Source organism: Zootoca vivipara, chromosome 2 (assembly GCF_965207765.1).
Source record: "Zootoca vivipara chromosome 2, rZooViv2.hap1.1, whole genome shotgun sequence".
NCBI classification, from domain to species: domain Eukaryota; kingdom Metazoa; phylum Chordata; class Lepidosauria; order Squamata; family Lacertidae; genus Zootoca; species Zootoca vivipara.
Window position 1 is genome coordinate 7,309,480 of NC_142584.1, and position 18,782 is coordinate 7,328,261.

The 18,782-nt window shown below is 46.6% G+C and overlaps 1 protein-coding gene across 1 annotated transcript in view; it reads right to left on the reverse strand.

The window, feature by feature from the left end:
- Nucleotides 1-1,398: 1,398 nt before the first annotated feature.
- Nucleotides 1,399-18,782, reverse strand: part of FAIM2 (Fas apoptotic inhibitory molecule 2) — a 44,098-nt gene continuing 26,714 nt past the window's right edge. The window contains exons 8-12 of the mRNA XM_060272107.2: nt 17,474-17,511; nt 15,321-15,408; nt 14,039-14,134; nt 8,673-8,726; nt 1,399-3,161 (exon numbers count right to left, since the gene is read on the reverse strand). Coding sequence (XP_060128090.1) covers nt 3,012-3,161; nt 8,673-8,726; nt 14,039-14,134; nt 15,321-15,408; nt 17,474-17,511 — 426 coding nt within the window. The 3' untranslated portion in view covers nt 1,399-3,011. The remainder of the gene's footprint in view (nt 3,162-8,672; nt 8,727-14,038; nt 14,135-15,320; nt 15,409-17,473; nt 17,512-18,782) is intronic.

Here is an 18,782-nt window from a genome sequence, read left to right on the forward strand (position 1 = left end):
ATAATCAGCCAAACAGGCCTGAGTGGGCTGGAGCCCCTTCATTATATGTCCACATAATCCAAGAATCGGATGGACTAAAGCAATAGAGTCCATCTAAGGAAGGTGGTGATCTAGCTACACCTCTGGCTGTGCCTTTCCTGCAAGGCAGGCATGTCAAACCTGTGGCCCTCCAGATGTTTTGGCCTACAACTCCAATGATCCCTAGCTAGCAGGACCAGTGGTTGGGGAAGATGGGAATTGTAGTCCAAAACATCTGGAGGGCCGCAGGTTTGACATGCCTGCTGTAAGGTAAAGGTAAAAGGGGCCCTGACCATCAGGTCCAGTCGTGTCCGACTCTGGGGTTGCGGCGCTCATCTCGCTCTATAGGCCGAGGGAGCCGGCATATAGCTTCCAGGTCATGTGGCCAGCATGACAAAGCCACTTCTGGCAAACCAGAGCAGCGCACAGAAACACCGTTTACCTTCCCGCCGGAGCGGTCCCTATTTATCTACTTGCACTTTGATGTGCTTTCGAACTGCTAGGTGGGCAGGAGCTGGGGCCGAGCAACGGGAGCTCACCCCGTTGCAGGGATTCGAACCACCGACCTTCTGATCAGCAAGCCCTAGACTCTGTGGTTTAACCCACAGCGCCACCTGGGTCCCCCATGTGCCTTTGCTGTAACGGAACAAAATCACCCTGGGACAGAATACACTTGTTTTAATAACTGAATCATCTGATGACATAGGATGCTGTTACGCTGTAAATCCAAGCAGGTCTCAGCTTGTTGATTGGCTGGATGGTAGACTGGCTGGGAGCTGGATGTAAGGTGCTCTGTGTTTCTAGGAACCAACATAATTATAACAGCACCACAAACCAATAAAGAGATAAATACACAAAGCATCATATGGCATAGCATCACTATCTACAGATCCAGTCTGGGGTAGTGGACAGAGTGTGGGACCATGAAGACCTGGGTTTTGGTTCTCTATCAACTGTGAAACTCCCTGGGTGACCCTGAGTAAATGGTTGTCATTTCAGTCTTACCAAACCTTCCCCAATGTGGTGCCCTCCAGATGTTTTGACCACTACTCCCACCAGCCCCAGAGAGCACATCCAATCTAGATGGCTGGGACCGATAGGGTGCCAGATTTCAGAAGATCACTCTAATATATCCCATGTGCCACTGAGTTCAGGGGAGGAATGCCATGAATGCACAAATAATAATGTAAAAGTTTGTTAGATCCACAGGTGAACAAAGTGCAAATACCTACGCCATGGTTGTGCCAGCAGTTTTATATATATGCAAAGAATGCAGGGCACACACAGGGTGATTGTATGTTATCATCTGATGCAGAAATGCACCATTGGTTTCACAGATATGAGCTCATTGCCTTCACACATACACAATCTGGTCAATTTGGGATTTTAGAATTTATTCACATTTTTCGTCCAGTAGTGCTGAAGCTTTTTCATCCTTGAACCCTTTACCCCAACCTCAGCACTCTTCTTATGACCCATCTACTTCTGGCAGCAGTGGGATGGCCTCAAACTCCAATTAGGAATTTAGGCTTAATTTAGGCAGCTATTCTAGCTGAGATGGTGAAGGGATCTAGCTAAGAGGCTGGAATGTCTTCACTTGCAAGGATCTATCTATATAAGAGATTCAGAGGAGACACAGGGCCTCCATTCATGCACCCAATATTTCTAAATAGATGCAGTGGCATAATGCAAAGGTGATCTGAATACAAATGAGAATGATAGACTCCTGTCTGGATTTCTGGAATCTCCTACACATGGATTTCTCAGTGCTTGAGTGTGTTTCTCTCCATCTTTCTGTCTGTAACAATTGGCAAAGAAATGCTAGGCCGTTAGAAATGCCTTGGCCATCCTCTCTAAATCTGAAAAGACTTGCTTAGCTAGACATATGAAAGCAGAAAGCATTCCTCTTTCACTCCCTCCCTCCCTCTCTCTGCCTCGTCTCTTTTCAAGCCCTGATTCACTCATGGGAAGAAGTCTAAATGCCATGCACATCCCAAGAAAGGGATGGAGAGACAGGTGAAGAAATTGGTGCATGGGAGCGCAGCATTAAAGTGGCGGCAAAAAGTATTATCCCAGATCTAAGGATGTTTGCTCTTGTTAGTGGCCGGGACTAGAAATGTCATCACTGACTGAGCAGGAACACAATGACCATTTATTCTGGATTGTTTGCCCTCCCCTGCTCCCCTTGCTATGCTGGAAATAGTGCTGAAACAAACAAACAAAAATGGGCAAAAGAACGGAAATTGAACCCTGCAACTTCAAATCAGCAAATTAAAACTCAAAGCCAAGCAGAACGGGATCAGAGTCTGGACCCCGCCCCAAAACATCCTAGTGAGCATGAGGACATGTGAATAAGTTCTTCCAATGAAGCTAAGCGAGATGGACCTTGTAAGCCTTAGAGGGAAAGCATCTAGTGTCTAGAAAGCAAATGCACAGAAGGGCCCTAAATGTGTGCCAGGACTTGAATTTGAGGCTTGCACAACAACTGTCATGAAGAACACCAGTAAGTAAGTAAGTAAATCAGCCATTCTGTAGATTTTCACAAACATTTGTGACAACCTTGATTAAGATCATTTCTGAATTCCCAATTGCTTTGCTTCAGCAATTGAAACCACACACACACACACTCAATTATCCCCCTCCCCTCCACTCTAGTGCCCATTCTGGTCCTGCAACTCCAGGTTCAATTTACAGCTTGAAGGCAGTTGCCAGAGCAAGGGAAGGCCTAGTACATTTACACCCCAGTTTGCTTTTTGAGTCACAAAAGTTTTAACAGCATCTATATGTATATATGTACAGCCTGCCAGGAGCTCAACAAGGCCGGTGGGTGGATGGGGGCCAATCTGATGGAATGGAGCTTGCTAAAGGGCTAGAGAGGTTGTATAACTTTTTCCTCTCTCCTTTCTTTCTTGTCGTGTCATCCAATGTGTATATTCCTTCTTCTTTTTTTAATAATAATAAATCAGACACAAGCCCTAGCAGCTTTGCCGAGCTCACTCTCGGCTAGACCCAAAGATCTGCAGGAAAAAGGAGAATACGTAGATGATGTCTAGGTAGATGTTGAGAGCCCCAAAGATGTATTCCTCCGGACTCATAGCATAGCGCCGGTTTCCCATCAGGAGCTGTGTGTCAAAGGCCAGGAACTGAGGAGAGAAAACCAAACACAGGCTGAGGTCAGTACTGCCATTTTATACATGTCTGCTCAGCGCTGAGTCCCCCTAAATTCAGTGAGACTTGCTCCAGGGGAAGCGAGTATAGGATTACAGTATAGGATTGCTAAGTGTGCCAGTAACCTCTCTGGAGAAATCTGTCAAATCAGTTTCACTTGTTTTCTCCATTACACCATTTGCCACATTGGTTTGCATTTAAATGGGGGGGGGAGTCCTTAGCACTTTAGCGTGTCCACGTTTCCCCCTTAATACACATTTATTTATGTATTTTTTTTGTATGTAACTTTTGCCCATTAAACATATTTGGGCAAGCAATTTCCCCTAAGATAAAGCATTTGGGAGGAATGGAGGGTTAAAAATATAACAACAACGACTCCTACTAATACACACACTTTTATGTGCATATTCTCCTGATGTATGCATTTTGTACATTGTCTCCAACAATTCTAGGTTGGAGAATGGCTACATTTGAAGGCTGGTGGTACAGTGCTACCTCGCAAGACGAACGCCCTGCAAGACTAATTTTTCGCAAGACGAATGCGTCTTGAGACCTGATGGTGACTCGCAAGACGAATTCGTTTTGTGAAAAATTTGTCTTGCCAATCGCGGTTTCCCATAGGAATGCATTGAAATTTAATTAATGCATTCCTATGGGCAAAAAAAGAAATTTCAATGCATTCCTATGGGAAACCATGATTCACACGACGAATTTTTCGCAAAACGAATTGACTCGCAGAACGAATTAAATTTGTCTTGTGAGGCACCACTGTATTTTGGTTTGTATATTGATTTGGAAAGGGCGAATGAGGTAGGCCCAGATGAAGATGGGGACTGAACTGAGTTTCATCACATCCTTTCTGGCCTTCAGAATTTATGGTGATAACAGTATTGCTGCTGGTAGGTCAGGTCCACACCCACACGCAGCCTCAACCTCCTTCGCTCTGCTCCTCACCCGGAAAGCTCAGGCAGCTCCCATGGCTTGGATTAAGAGGGAGGATCCTCTCTGGGTGGGTGCCAGCCTGACTTGCCAGTCTGAGCCAGTGTATTCAAGATCTCGCTGCCCAGATGCAACACCTCACTCTCCGGCCTTGTACAAAGGGGGAAAGAGATTTGTAAACAGAACTGAACATGTGCATGCTTCAATGCCTTTCCAGTATACCCATGTCCCTGTGGCTGAGCAAATGGAAACAGGAGAAAAGAACTAAAAGGCTCACAGTGGGCTACAGAATCCAGTAGATTTTCCCTGCATCCCACTATCTGCTTAAACCATAGCTGCCAAGTCTCCCGTTTTCCCCAGGAAATCCCTGTTTATCCAGCTGTTCCTAGCTGAAAAAACAGATTTTTTTTGTCTTTTCCCGGTTTATTCTGGCGCGGTGGCCATTTTGGAACTGGGCGGAGCATGCTCAGAAGCGACTTTTGATGCTGCTCTGCCCAGTTCCAAAATGGCTGCAGTGCGACTTCTGGCCTGGCAGCCATTTTGGAACTGGGCAAAGCAGCATCAAAAGTCACTTCTGAGCAGTTCCAAAATGGCGGCAGTGCTACTTCTGGTCTGCTATTTCCGGCCCGGTCCCTTATTTCTCTGACAGCAACTTGGCAGGTATGCTTAAACAACAACAATAACAACCACCTACCAACTTAGGCCTGCTGCATTCTTCCCAAAGGAGGAACATAAGGAATTCACCATGCAACCTACCCCTATGCTACATGTTTGGCTTTTGAATCAAGGGTGGGAACATATTTTGCATTTGTTCCCCCGCCATCTTTTGCTTCTGGCTTTCCCCACCTGTGGCCCCTGGAAAAGGGTGCTCAGAAAGGAATGTGACCTTCATCCTGAGATGTCTTCTCATGTCTACACAAATGTAAACAGTGCTTTGCGTCCCACTTTTTCATGTGTCATAGAGCCCGGTGAAAATGCTTGCCAAGGACTCCAGTTCAGACTTGTGGTTTAGTTTCATGATAAATTGTGGGTTATCCAAGGTCCAAAGGGCAGTTGTTAGAAAGCTCCAGGAGAACAACCCTCTTTTGTTGGGAACCGGAACCTCCAGGCAGGTTTCTTCCACTAAGGTTGACATGGTTACAGAAACACTGGCAGGATCACCTGGTTAACTGAGGGCACTGGGCCATTCCCTTACGCTGGCCTGTATCTTAATCTTTATTCCCTAAAGGTAACAGACCCCTAACAGTTAAGTCCAGTCATGAACGACTCTGGGGTTGCGGCGCTCATCTCGCTTTACTGGCCGAGGGAGCTGACGTTTGTCCTCAGACAGTTTTCTGGGTCATGTAGCCAGCATGAATAAGCCACTCTGGTGAAACTAGAGCAGCGCACGGAAACACCGTTTACCTTACCACCGGAGTGGTACTTGCACTTTGACGTGCTTTCGAACTGCTAGGTTGGCAGGAGCTGGGACCGAACAACAGCTCACCCCGTCACGGGGATTTGAACTGCCGACCTTCCAGTCGGCAAGCCCTAGGCTCAGTGGTTTAGACCACAGCGCCACCCGTGTCCAGTGGACAAATACGTAAGTACGGGCTTCAAATATCCAAAAGTTAGTGTAGATGGCAAACTTTTTCAGAGGTTGATGTTTTGAAGGAACATGTTGGCACCCCTAAAAGCACACCTTTTGGTTAAAAGCAGGATGGGAGAACATTCAGCACTGCATTCGAAATAGGCATATTTGGGGTGATATTCTCTCTGATGTTGATTTTTGGAAAGGTAACCTGGTGGCTGAATAAAAATGGTTTGGGGGGGAGGCCTGATCTGGCCTGCAGGTTCAGCCACACAGAGTGACATCCAAAACCTACTTTTCCATGTTCAGGGAATAAGCCTTTCTGTGGTGTCAATGATAGGGAGGTTTAAGGGGAATACTACAGTGCAGAGGGACCTTCTTCCTGTATGCTGAATTGGTGTATGGTGTATGCACTGAGCTAAGCAGTGGCTGAACTATGCATGCAGTTTGAGATGGTGGCACACAGTTTCATTGATAATATGGGAAGAGACATGCAGCAATGTTCTGAGGATATACACTAAGGCTTCATTCTGCAGCTTAAGCAAGAAGAACCACATGATTAGTTTTAACACACAGGTACATGCAGTTGCACCATTCAGTCTACCAAAGTTTAAAGGTGCTGACCTTTAAGGCCCTAAACGGCCTCAGCCCAGTATACCTGAAGGAGGGTCTCCACCCCCATTTTTCAGCCCAGACACTGAGGTCCAGCACTGAGGACTTTCTGGCGGTTCCTCACTGTGAGAAGCGAAGTTACAGGGAACCAGACAGAGGGCCTTCTCGGTAGTGGCACCCGCCCTCCCACCAGATGTCAAAGAGATAAACAACTATATTACATTTTGAAGACATCTGAAGGCAGCCCAGGTTAGGGAAGTTTTTAATGACTGATGTTTTAATGGGCAGGGTATTATTATTATTATTATTATTATTATTATTATTATCATTATTATTATCTTGCTGTGAGATACATATGTCTGCAGCAATGAGGGGAGGCAATACAAGGAGTGGCTGGTGACGGTGGCAGAGGTAAGGAGCCACGCTGTGCTGCAACTCTGGTAGTAGGAAGGGTCCAAAGGGTGGTGGGCTTGGCAGGATCAGTGAAGAGCCTTTCCAAGCCCCTGTGCCCTCAATAGATGCCCAGCCTCGCCACCTTCAGATGCAGGCACTGGTGCCCTAGTGCACCAGGCCCAATGCCCCTACTTGCTAGTATCTCCAGTGCCAGCTCTAGGTGTAGTCTCGGTGGCGTGGGGCGCCAGGGTGCCGGATAGGCAGGGGGACGCTGTGCGGCAAAGCCACGTGGATGCCATACTGCACACTGCACCTGCCCACCAAGGCGGGGGCGCCGGAGCAATCTCCGCGCCAGGGCGCCCGACCTGCTTGAGACGGCCCTGAGTATCTCTTTGAGTTTCCCCTCTCTGATGGATGTCTGTCTCCTCTTACCAGCTTCCACCATATAGTTAGAGCCTGGCTACATTTACAGATGTTGTATAAAACGCATTCAGATATATATATATATAGCAGGGGTCAGACTCCTGCAGCTCCCTGGGAGACTGGCGGAGAAGGCTGCAGGGAATGCTTTGCAAGCCCAAGGGGATGTAGGCCCAGCCCATTGCTTATCTCTGCTTCTTAACTTATATAGTGGCCAATTGCCCCCCTCAAGCCCCGAGGACAATTAGCTGTGAAAAGGGAGAGAGCAAAGATAGCAGGAGATAAACAACATGCTCAGCTTATGCAATCCTTTAAAAAAAAAAGTATATTCAGGGAAACGGTGCAAAAAATATGCCTGTTAATGAAAATAACATACAAACTGAAGATTGGAAACACGAGGACCTCAGAAAAAGCAAAATTGACAGATTTGTCTGTCCCTATCTTTCCACCCCCGCCACTCTGATGGTGAGGCAGCAATAGTAGGGGTGCATAAAGCACATATACAGTACAGCACATAGCACCCTTCCCAAAGACTCCTGGGAACTGTAGTTTGTTAAGGGGCTTAGAGATTGCAGCTCTTTGGGAGTAAATTTCAGTTCCCATGATTCTTTGGGGGAAATCATCTGCATTAAATCTTTGCTGTGTCCACAGCCAAGGTCTCTAAGGGAATAGCTTGGTTTTCCCGTTCTGAACTGAGACAAGTGAGTGTGTTGCCCATCATGACTGAGACCAAATCCTGAACAGTGAAGACTTGAACACATGGATTGCAGATTGGAATTTATAAAGCACAGATCCGTGAAATACAAAGAGAGGCTCAGCTTGTGTACAGTGGTACCTCGGTTTATGAACACAATTGGTTCCGGAAGTCTGTTCATAAACTGAAGTGTTCATAAACTGAAGCAAACTTTCCCATTGAAAGTAATGGAAAGTGGATTAATCCATTCCAGACGGGTCCGCGGAGTACTCAACCTGAAGCGTACTTAACCCGAAGCATGGGTGTAATTGGTTCCGGAAGTCTGTTCATAAACTGAAGCGTTCATAAACTGAAGTGAACTTTCCCATTGAAAGTAATGGAAAGTGAATTAATCCGTTCCAGATGGGTCCGCGGCGTTCGTAAACCGAAAATTCATAAACCGAGGTGTTCATAAAGCGAGGTTCCACTGTATTTGAAGGAGTGGGGTTAGGCGAGCCTCCTTCTCCCACAAAACCAAAGGGAGCTAAGGAAGAAGCAAAGGCTTAAAATGGATCTGGGGTGATGGTGGTTCTGTATAAAACAATAAGTCTTTAAGAGACAAAAAACATGACAACCTTTTTCTAAGGCGCAGCAAGAGAAACTGAACACATTGGACCTTTAATTGATTTATATGGACTCAATTGGTGGTGGTGGTGGTTTTGAAAGATCCACTTTCTCCCCAGTGTCACCCCCCCCCCCATCTTTTGCATCCTCTGCATAGCTACAAGTGAAAAGGACAGCTGATAGTTTAACCTCTGAATTTTCACTCCTGGTGGCAGTGAGTTGAGAAAAGAATTGTCCTAAGCTCAGCTTACTTACCATAGTAAATACAATCGCACCCAGCACAGCATAAATGGCCTGGAGCCACGGCACCTACATGGAAAGAGGCAAGAGAGATTGGTCAGCCTCATAAGACAGAAGGATGTAAACAATGCATCCATGTGGGAGGAGGAATGTTTGTACATAGTAAGATGCCTTGTAATGAGTGAAACCATCGGTCCCACTAACTCAGTTTTGACTGCACTGGCTGGCAGCAGCTCTACCGGGTTCCGTTTCCAGCCTTTCCTGGAGATGCCAGGTCTTGAACCGGAGACCTTCTACATGCGCATCAGATGCTCCAACCACTGAGCTATGGCCCTTCTATTAGTAGAGGCTCAAGGTACAGGTTAGCTCTAAGTAAAATAATAATAACAACAACAATAGACACCTCCAGAAAGAAGATGGAAAAGGAACCAACAAGGTGTAAGGAAGAGAAATTACTTTTGCATTGTTCTCATTTCATTAAGCAGGCTCCCAAGCACAGCCTGAGGACCAAACATCACTTAATAATGATTTGAAGGGTGTTGGATGATAACTGTAAGTTGAATAAAGCTCTATTTTTTGGCAGGGACTCCTGTGGTGTGTCAGCAACAGAATCATAACCAAGTCTACTCTGAAGTAAGTCCTACTGAATTCAATGGGACTTAGTCCCAATAAATGAGGGTTAGGACTGCAGCCTGTGTGTGTGTGTGTGTGTGTGTGAGAGAGAGAGAGAGAGAGAGAGAGAGAGAGAGAGAGAGAGAGAGAGAGAGAGAGAGAGAGAGTCAGACAGACAGACAGACAGACAGACAGACAGACAGACAGACAGACAGACAGACACAGTTAACTTGAACTACATAAGAGGCCACTAAAGGGTGAAATGAAACTGAGCAGGCTAATTTCTATATCTGCTTTGCTTTGGTCAAAATGATTTCTCAAAGATCAAAAGGGTTAAGAATAAAGGACCTTTTCTTAAACAGTTCTGCCCCATCCTGTTGAATTGACTTCTGCCCTAGGCAGGACCTCAAAGCATGTTGTCACAAGTTTGATTCACATATATATGACTTTCACTGTAATGCACTTGCAAAATAATGTGAAAGTTTGATCTGCAGTCCTCTGTCTGTGGTGGCCAATTTTTAAGCTACTGGATGTTGCAGTCATTGTACGATGAATCTGTCCATGCCTAATTATTAGGTGCTTGTTGGTAACAACTGGCATGCCTTGAGTCCGAATCTTGCACTGAGTCTGTATTTGCCCTGGGTTTTTTTTTTAATTACCATTCACTGGTAAATGGTAGAACAGACTATGATTCCCCAGAGAAATGAAGGACCAATATACTGCCTACACTTTCCTACTGTTGTCCTTTTCCCAGTTTTCTTCTGTTTCCACCAACAACTTGGGGAGGGAGGGAAATTTGCTTGGTTTCTCATAACGTGGATAATGAAGAGAAATCACTCAATTCACCTTGAGCTTGAATGCTTCAGAAATTTGAGAAGCATTATTCTGCACTCCCTACCCCTGTTAATATTTAAGATAAATGTATGACAGGAATGTGTTATACATTTCCTACCCAGCTTGATAATATCTTGGGTTGTATTCAATGTAGCGCTAAGGAGAATGTTCTGTCAATATGAGGATTTCTCCTTGCACCAAACAGAACATTTCCCTCCATTCCCCCCCCCCCAAAAAAACCTCTGTTCTGGGGTTTCCCTAATCATCTGGAGCAGATTTGGGTATGGTTGCCAACTTGCCATATGTCTGGATTTTCCTGGGGTTCCAATAGCAAAATTAGTGCCCAGGGGGAAATTTCAAAAAATGGGCAAAATATCCAGGTTTTTGCCAACAGAACCCAGAAGTGTGTGTTTGAGTAGTAACAGCAATCCCCCCTCCAAAAAAAAAAAAGATTTTTACTTTTTGAAATATGGCAAGCGTAGATTTGGGGGTGGTGAAGTAGAAAAATCCCATTGAACTAGTGTCAATCCTTGTACAAGCAGAGCTATTTAGTTGAATAATGGTAAAGGACCCCTGGACAGTTAAGTCCAGTCAAAGGCGACTATGGGGTTGTGGTGCTCATCTCGCTTTCAGGCCAAGGGAGCCAGCATTTGTCCGCAGACAGCTTCCCAGGTCATGTGGCCAGCAGGACTAAACCACTTCTGGCGCAACCAGGGCCGGCTCTAGGCCTGCTCCCGGTGGCGCGGGGCACCAGGCCACCAGGGGTGCCGCTGCGCCCACTGAGAGGTGTGGCTGAGGCTGCTCCAGGCGCGCCTCCACTGTTCAGCGGCTTCAGGGCGCTCTCCGGAAGCGCGCGGGCCTGGGGCTGCCTCCACCGCGCGCAGGGGCGTCGCAACAGGGGGCGGGGAGCGCCCCCTGGCCCAGGGTCGGCCCTACGGCAGGCTGGGTGGCGCAATGCAGCTGCACCCGTGGTGGCGCCCGCCCGCCGCACTGGGAAACGGGACAGGGGGCGCCGGAGGGATCCGGCGCACCACGGTGCCAGGGCGCCGGGCATGCTTAAGAAGGCCCTGGGCGCAACGGAACATTGTGACAGAAACCAGAGTGCACAGAAACGCCATTTACCTTCCCACCGCAGCAGTACCTATTTATCTACTTGCACTGGTGTGCTTTCGAACTGCTAGGTTGGCAGGAGCTGGGACCAAGCAACAGGAGCTCACCCTGTCATGGGGATTCGAACCGCCAACCTTTCGATTGGCAAGCCCAAGAGGCTCAGTGGTTTACACCACAGCGCCACACACTGAATAGCACCTGGTGAAGATGATGGAAGCACGTATTCACCTGGATCAGGTTTTAGATAACCATCCACCACTATACCAAATTAAAATAGCAACATCAAAGACAAGGGCATGATGGACCTGTTTGGTGTTTGCCATCAAGAAGTACATAGTGTCACATAAAACCTGCTTCTGGAATGAGAAATCTGGGGCTCTCTATTGCAAAGCACAACATTCTCACACGTCTTTGACGTTCAGCTTATTCAGGCCTGAATCATGGAAGGGTGTGAATCAAAGGATGAATTGTTCTTTTAAGGCAAGATAATCAGGTACTCAATATGGTTCCAGCCGCTTGAGGTCATGGAAAGCCCAGCCCACCCTGGAAATCAAGCAAACAAGCCAAGACTGCAGTGATTAATGGGGGCTTCAAAACCCAGGCTAACACTCCTTCTTCTGTCAATACTTCCCAGTATCTAGCAGGCTCTCGTGATAACTGCAGAATGAAAACTCCCTGGTGGAGAATGATTGAGAGATTCTGGCATCTTTGCCCTCTTTCCCATTTCTCCCCCTCCCTGTCATAATCAGTCTTTGCTTCATGAGCAACTGCCGGTCAAGAACAGTAAACACAAGCCGGTGCCAAACCTTGCAGTTGTGTGTATGTCAGAGGGGGGGGGGGAGGGAGAGAGAGAGAGATGGAAATGGAGGTCACAGTAATTGAAATAGAGATAAGGATTAGGAAATTAGCCAGGAAGGAACATGTTTGTTTAGAAATGAATGGTGAGGGCAAAAATGAAGACTAATGAGCCAGTCTAGGTTAGTGGTCTTGCAAGTAGGATTCCACAGGCTGAAAAAGGAAAGGGGAATGGGCAGAGCCACCTTAGACACAATTTTGACTAAGAATAAAGGTAAAGGTCCAGTCACGGATGACTCTGGGGTTGCACGCTCATCTTGCTCTATTGGCTGAGGGAGCCGGCGTTTGTCCGCAGACAGCTTCCAGGTCATGTGGCCAGCATAACTAAGCCGCTTCTGGCGAACCAGAGCAGCACACAGAAACACCATTTACCTTCCCACCAGAGCAGTACCTATTTATCTACTTGCACTTTGACATGATTTCGAAGTACTAGGTGGGCAGGAGCTGGGTCTGAACAAGGGGAGCTCACCCTGTTGCAGGGATTCAAACCACCGACCTTCTGATCAGCAAGCCCTAGGCTCAGTGGTTTAGACCACAGCGCCACCCGCGTCCCTAAGAATAGAGATGGATAAATCTGTTGATTTTTGTTTCTCTTAGTTTCTCATTTTCCCAGTCAGTTCAGTTACTCAATGTCTGCATCAGTTTCTGAGGTGTTTTTTTTTATAAAAAAAAATTGTCTGCATGGAAATTCATATGCATTCTTATTCACAATTTTGCCTGATATAATGCACCTTCATGCAGTATTTTCTCATACAGCCCATGTTACCTTGGGGAGGTGGGGAATACCATTTTTCCATCTCAGGTGCAGATGGAGGAGAAATTCTTTTTTGTTTGCATTTTAAAGCAAACCTACCTAATTTGCACTCCCCCAAACAACACATGAACTGAAACATAGCTGTCGTTCAAAACTGACACTTCTTTGAATCTTGAACCCCCCAAAATGTGTACAAAAATATGTACATTAGTGTGCATAAAACACATAAAGTACTGAAAATAACATGTTAAAAATGCACAAGTGGCTAGGAAAAACATGTGAATTAGGCAAAATTGCATATAAAAATGTGCATGCTAGGAAACATTCATGCTAGAATGGCAATGAATTTCCATGATTTCTTCTTTTTCATCGCACACTGATGGAGAACTGAACTTAACATTGGAAAAATGAGAAGGAGAGGGAAACCAAAATGGACAGATTCACCTATCCCTTTTCACTTTCTTGAAACAGGCCCAAGCAACTTTCTCCTGGTTTTGCTTTGTAGTCTAGGTTCCGAAGGTTGGGCAGCAGAGAACCATAGCTGCCAAGTACCCCGATTTCCCCAGGAAACCCTGTTTTTACTTACCTTTTCCCGGTGGTCCCCCGTATCACTTCGTCTCCCGTTTTTCTCCATTATTTTCTCCTGCCGGCGGCCATTTTTTTCTGATTTGCTCTTCTATGGGCACAAAAAAATGGCCGCCGCCAGCTTCAAATCTAGCTTCATTTTTTGTGCCCATAAATGGGTGGGGCGACACCAGAAGTTGCGTCGACGCACTTCCGGCCATGCGTAGAAGCTACTTTTGAAGCTGGCGGCGGCCATTTTTGGTGCCCATAGAAGGGCAAAGCGACAGCGGATGTTACATCAACGCAACTTCCGGTGTCACAGGGCTGCCGGTCCTGGATTCTGCAGTCCGGGACTTGGAAGGTAAGCAGAGAACTGGTAGCAAGCAGAGGGTTGGGCTGAAAAGCCCATTTCACTCCTGTCCCAATGCTGTGATTCCATGTAGATTAGGCTTTAAACCACCGGCCCCAGCTAGCATGGCCAGTGGTCAGGGATGATGGGAGTTCTAGTACAGCAACATCTGGGTGGGTACCCTGTTGACTACTCCTGTTTTCAGCAATTTTGAGTGCTCTGGCCCTGTACCTCACTGTCCCAGTGAAATGACACATCCCCATGTGGATATAGTTTTGCTGGTAGAAGCAAGATGAGACTTACGTATTTGAAAGGAAGCAGAATAGCCAGGATGATCCCACTAAAAAACAGCACCATCAGCATTACGAACAGCACACCCTGGCAGGAGGTGAAATCATACTGTGGGAGGAAAGAAAAAGGCTGTCACTGTATCTGTGTACACTGAGTGGGTATATTCAAGGGCACCCTAGCTTCCAGGGAGCATGAGGTACTCACATAACCAAACACATACAGCCTTTGCCAGGCAATTGCTGCTGTATCTTGTACCCAGATGGACGCTCATCCTTCTCAAGTTATACCTCATGCCTTGAGATCCCTTCACTTACACTGTCTTAGACTCAGACAAGCTCTCCATCACATCTAGCTTTTTGACCGTATGAGTCACAATAATCCACCTCGGCACGTGTTGGGGAGATTTCAAGAGATTTCAGGAAGCCTCGTCCCAATCCAATCCAAACTCAGACCCTTCCAAATTAGAACACAATGTATCTCATATTGGTGTTTGCCCCTGTCACTTCAGTTTATAGAAAATTCAGAGTTTCAATGGGCCGTTTGTGTTTTTATGAGTATTTATTTATTTATTTATTCATTCATTCATTTAACTTGTATACCACCCTATACTTGTAGATCTCAGGGCATAAAAATCTGCTCTTCAACCATCAAGATTCCCAGAGTGACTTGCAGATTACGAAAGAAAAAAGGCAATCCTCAGTAATGTCTAAAAAGGCTTAACGCAGGCATGTCAAACCTGCGGCCCTCCAGATGTTTTGGACTACAATTCCCATCTTCCCCAACCACTGGTCCTGCTAGCTAGGGATCATGGGAGTTGTAGGCCAAAACATCTGGAGGGCCGCAGGTTTGACATGCCTGGCTTAACGCAAAAGAAAAATGGATTGAAAGGAAGGAACAAATAAGCAAACTCGGAGACCGAAGGGGCCCCCAAACCACCTCAGCTGCCTTTTTAAACATTTCATTTTGCTGCTTCTTACTGGTGGTGGCACTCTCCCCAGTAGAAATGGTTATGATCTCCTTCCAGTGACGGGTGGCTGCCAATTTTTATATCCAGATGTCTCCTTGAACAATACTATGTTAACATGTGTGTGTTATTCTAAGAATTCTGAGGTGGGGGATGAAAGCTGCCTGTTCCTGGCTCTGCACTTACTAATGGTAACTGTAGCTTATTTTTGCCCTCTTTTGCCCCCACCCACCTGAAAATTGCCAGAATGACCCTCCCAACTTCTCCTTCACCTGTAAACGGAGTGACAAAAATTAGGATGCTCAACGCTACTAAGACACATTTACTCACCTTGGTCTGGAAACTGAATAAGGTGACAGAGAGGCATACCAGTGCTGTTATCCCCAGGCACAGAAGGACTGACTTGGTATTGTAGTAGCTGCAAAATGAAATGGAATGGTGTTAGAGATCCAAGTTAAGAGATCCACCTTCAGAAAGGACATGTGCTATAGTTCTCAGAAGCTTGGGACATTTGGTTTAGAAACTAACCTGAAACTTTGGATTCTGATCAAATCATTAAGTTGGAAGAGGGAATCCAACTTGTACATGTTGCTCGGGAGCACAAGGAACAGATGTTGTCAAAATATCTGGATTCTCCGCATTCTGAGGAATAGGGCCTCATAATGGTACCTCTACATAGGCAATTATGGGGCTACCTTTTACCAAGTCAGACAACCGGTCCATCTAGACCTGCCTTGTACATGCCAGCCAGGGGTGCTTATTCAAGGACTTGGGTCTTCGCCAGATCTGGCACCCAAGCTTTTCTAACTGGAGAGGCCAAGAAGAGATCCTAGCATCCCTCTGCATGCAAAGGCAGGTGCTATGTCACTGAGCCACAGCTACTGACTTTAGAGGAATCTCCTTGGACAGGGACTCTGAGAACCACATGCTGAGAATAACATAGCAGGGATGCCTTCCTACCTGCCTTGTAAACTTTCCAAATTATAATATAATTAATGATAATAAAGTTGGTCATGGCTGAACAAATTGAGCTGAGCTAAGTGAATCTTTAGCCTGCACCCAGCAAAGCAATTGCTTCCAAAAGTACTTCCCCATCTTCAAATGTGGTGATAAAAACTAAGAAGAATGCACCCATTGAAATATAATCCTAAACATGTCTACTCAGAAGAAGAAGGTCTTATTTAAGTCAGTGCTTAAAGGTAAAGGTAAAGGGACCCCTGACCATTAGGTCCAGTCGTGACCGACTCTGGGGTTGCGCGCTCATCTCGCATTATTGGCCGAGGGAGCCGGCGTACAGCTTCCAGGTCATGTGGCCAGCATGACAAAGCCGCTTCTGGCAAACCAGAGCAGCACATGGAAACGCCGTTTACCTTCCCGCTGTAGCGGTTCCTATTTATCTACTTGCATTTTGACGTGCTTTCAAACTGCTAGGTTGCCAGGAGCTAGGACCAAGCAATGGGAGCTCACCCCGTCACAGGGATTCGAACCGCCGACCTTCTGATCAGCAAGCCCTAGGCTCAGCTCAGTGGTTTAACCCACAGCGCCACCTGGGTCCCTAAGTCAGTGCTTACTCCCGGGTAATTGGGGTTAGGACTGCAGCCTTAATCAAGAACAGCCCAAATTGACATATGCTTTTGTTTTGTATTTGCAACAGCAGAATACCTTGCTGCCATGTGTTGATTGCTCTAGATACTGTGACCAACTAATGCCTTTGTTTTGTCCTTCCACTACCATTGACAGGCCATCAGACAAAAATAAAACAATTAAAATTCATGATGCACCTGTGCATGAGATTGTTACAGCATGGGACTTCCGGTTTACTGCGGCCATCATTAAGAAGCGTGAGGCAACCCTCTGGGGGGGGTCTCGAGCGTCGTGGGGGCTTTTGGAGAGGTTGGCAAAGGCTACGCAGACCTTGGAACCTCAAGGGGGTCACCTCGAGGGTATAAGTACCCAGCGGTGCCCAGCGTGCTCTCCTACTTGCCAGATTTCACTCCATAAATCCAGGGAGAGGATCGAGCTGCGGGCACGAAGGGGGAGGCAGTGCTAACCTCGCAACGCGAAGTCTCAAGCTTCGGAGGAAAGCGGTAAACTTCCAGAATTAAAAACCGAATTCGAAATTATTGGGGAAATATGAATTGGATTTAAATTTGGACCTATAAAATTTGGAGAAGCTGAGGGCGAAAAGAGGGAGTAAGTCCCAGCGGTGGGGAAAAGATGGCGCACGACCACAAGTAGGGATGAAGGGAAGAAATTATTCAGTTCATGCTTGAAGCTGAATCTATCAAATTTGCACTTTCCAAAACAATAGGAGAACCTCAAGCAGCCAAATGGGGCCTGCCACCCTTGGGATAGAGAGGGGTGTGTGTAAATAAGCATGCTCTGACTTTCTAATGAAACATCAGAGGGTGAGGCCGAAGAATGAAATCTCACACATAGAAGAAATATGGCAAGTATGCAGTCTCTTCTTGTGATCAGCCTACCTGGAGAGCATCCCAGTCAGATAGGCCATGGAAAGAGTCTGTGGAAGGAAAGAGATTTGGTTAACTTCAGAAGCTGGAGCTGAGTGTTAGGGAAAGAGGCGCAACCAGATGTCACCAGAAGTGCAGGCGCTTTGTCCTTATTGAAGACAAATTCAAAGAACTTGTGACCCACCAAGCCAGAATAGTGCATAAATGATGGATTTACACTGAGTAGTTCCTTCCTCTGTGGCGTCACAAGCAGACCAAAAGCCAAAGAAAACTATACATTTAAGAGTTGCATTGCAGATGGTGCAATTTTTTCCTCACCCCTGCATGGCAAGCTGTGCTGCCAAAATCCTTCAATCTATTCAACTCTTGAAGGTGCAGGACTCCCAGCCTTCTTTGCTTCTGGGCTCTCTAACTGAGGCACTGTTTTACCCCCCCCCAAAAAAATATTATAATACCCTTTGTCTACACCAGTGTTTCCCAACCTTGTGCCTCCAGATGTTTTGGGACTACAACTCCCATCATCCCTAGCTAGCAAGACCAGTGGTCAGGAATGATGGGAATTGTAGTCCGAAAACAGCTGGAAGCACAAGGTTGGGAAACACTGGTCTACACCTTTCTGATTTCTGGGCTCCCTGGTATTGTTGGACTCCAACTCCCAGAAGCCCAGAAAGCATGGTCAATGGTCAGGGATGATGGGATTTGTGCTTAATCAACCAGAGATATTGCTGGACTACAGCTCCCATCATCCCTGACCATTGGCAGGGGCTGATGGGAGTTGGGAGTCCAAAACATTTGGAGGGTTCCAGGTTGGCAAAGGCTGTTTCACAGAGTCAATGGTTTCAAATTTTGGCTTTCAGCCACTAGAGAAATGGATAGACAACTTTAAGAACGTGACATGAGAACATAGGAAGAGTCTTGCAGGATCAGGCCGATGACCCATTTGAGGGAGCATCATCCTGTTCTCACAGTGGCCAACCAGATGCCTGTGGAAAACCTTCAAGCAGGAGTCAAGCACAAGAACATTTCCCCTCCAGTGGGTTTCCAGCAACTGGCATTCAGAGGCATAATCATACCTGCCAAATTCCGGCCTGAGAAATAAGGGACTGGACCGGAAGTAGCGCTGCCGCCATTTTGGAACTGTGCGGAGCATGCTCAGAAGCGAGTTGATGCTGCTCTGCCCTGTTCCAAAATGGCCGCCGCACCAGAAGTCGCGCTGCAGCCATTTTGGAACTGGGCAAAGCAGCATCAAAATTCGCTTCTGAGCATGCTCCACCCAGTTCCAAAATGGCCGTCGCGCCAGAATAAACCGGGGGGGGGGGAC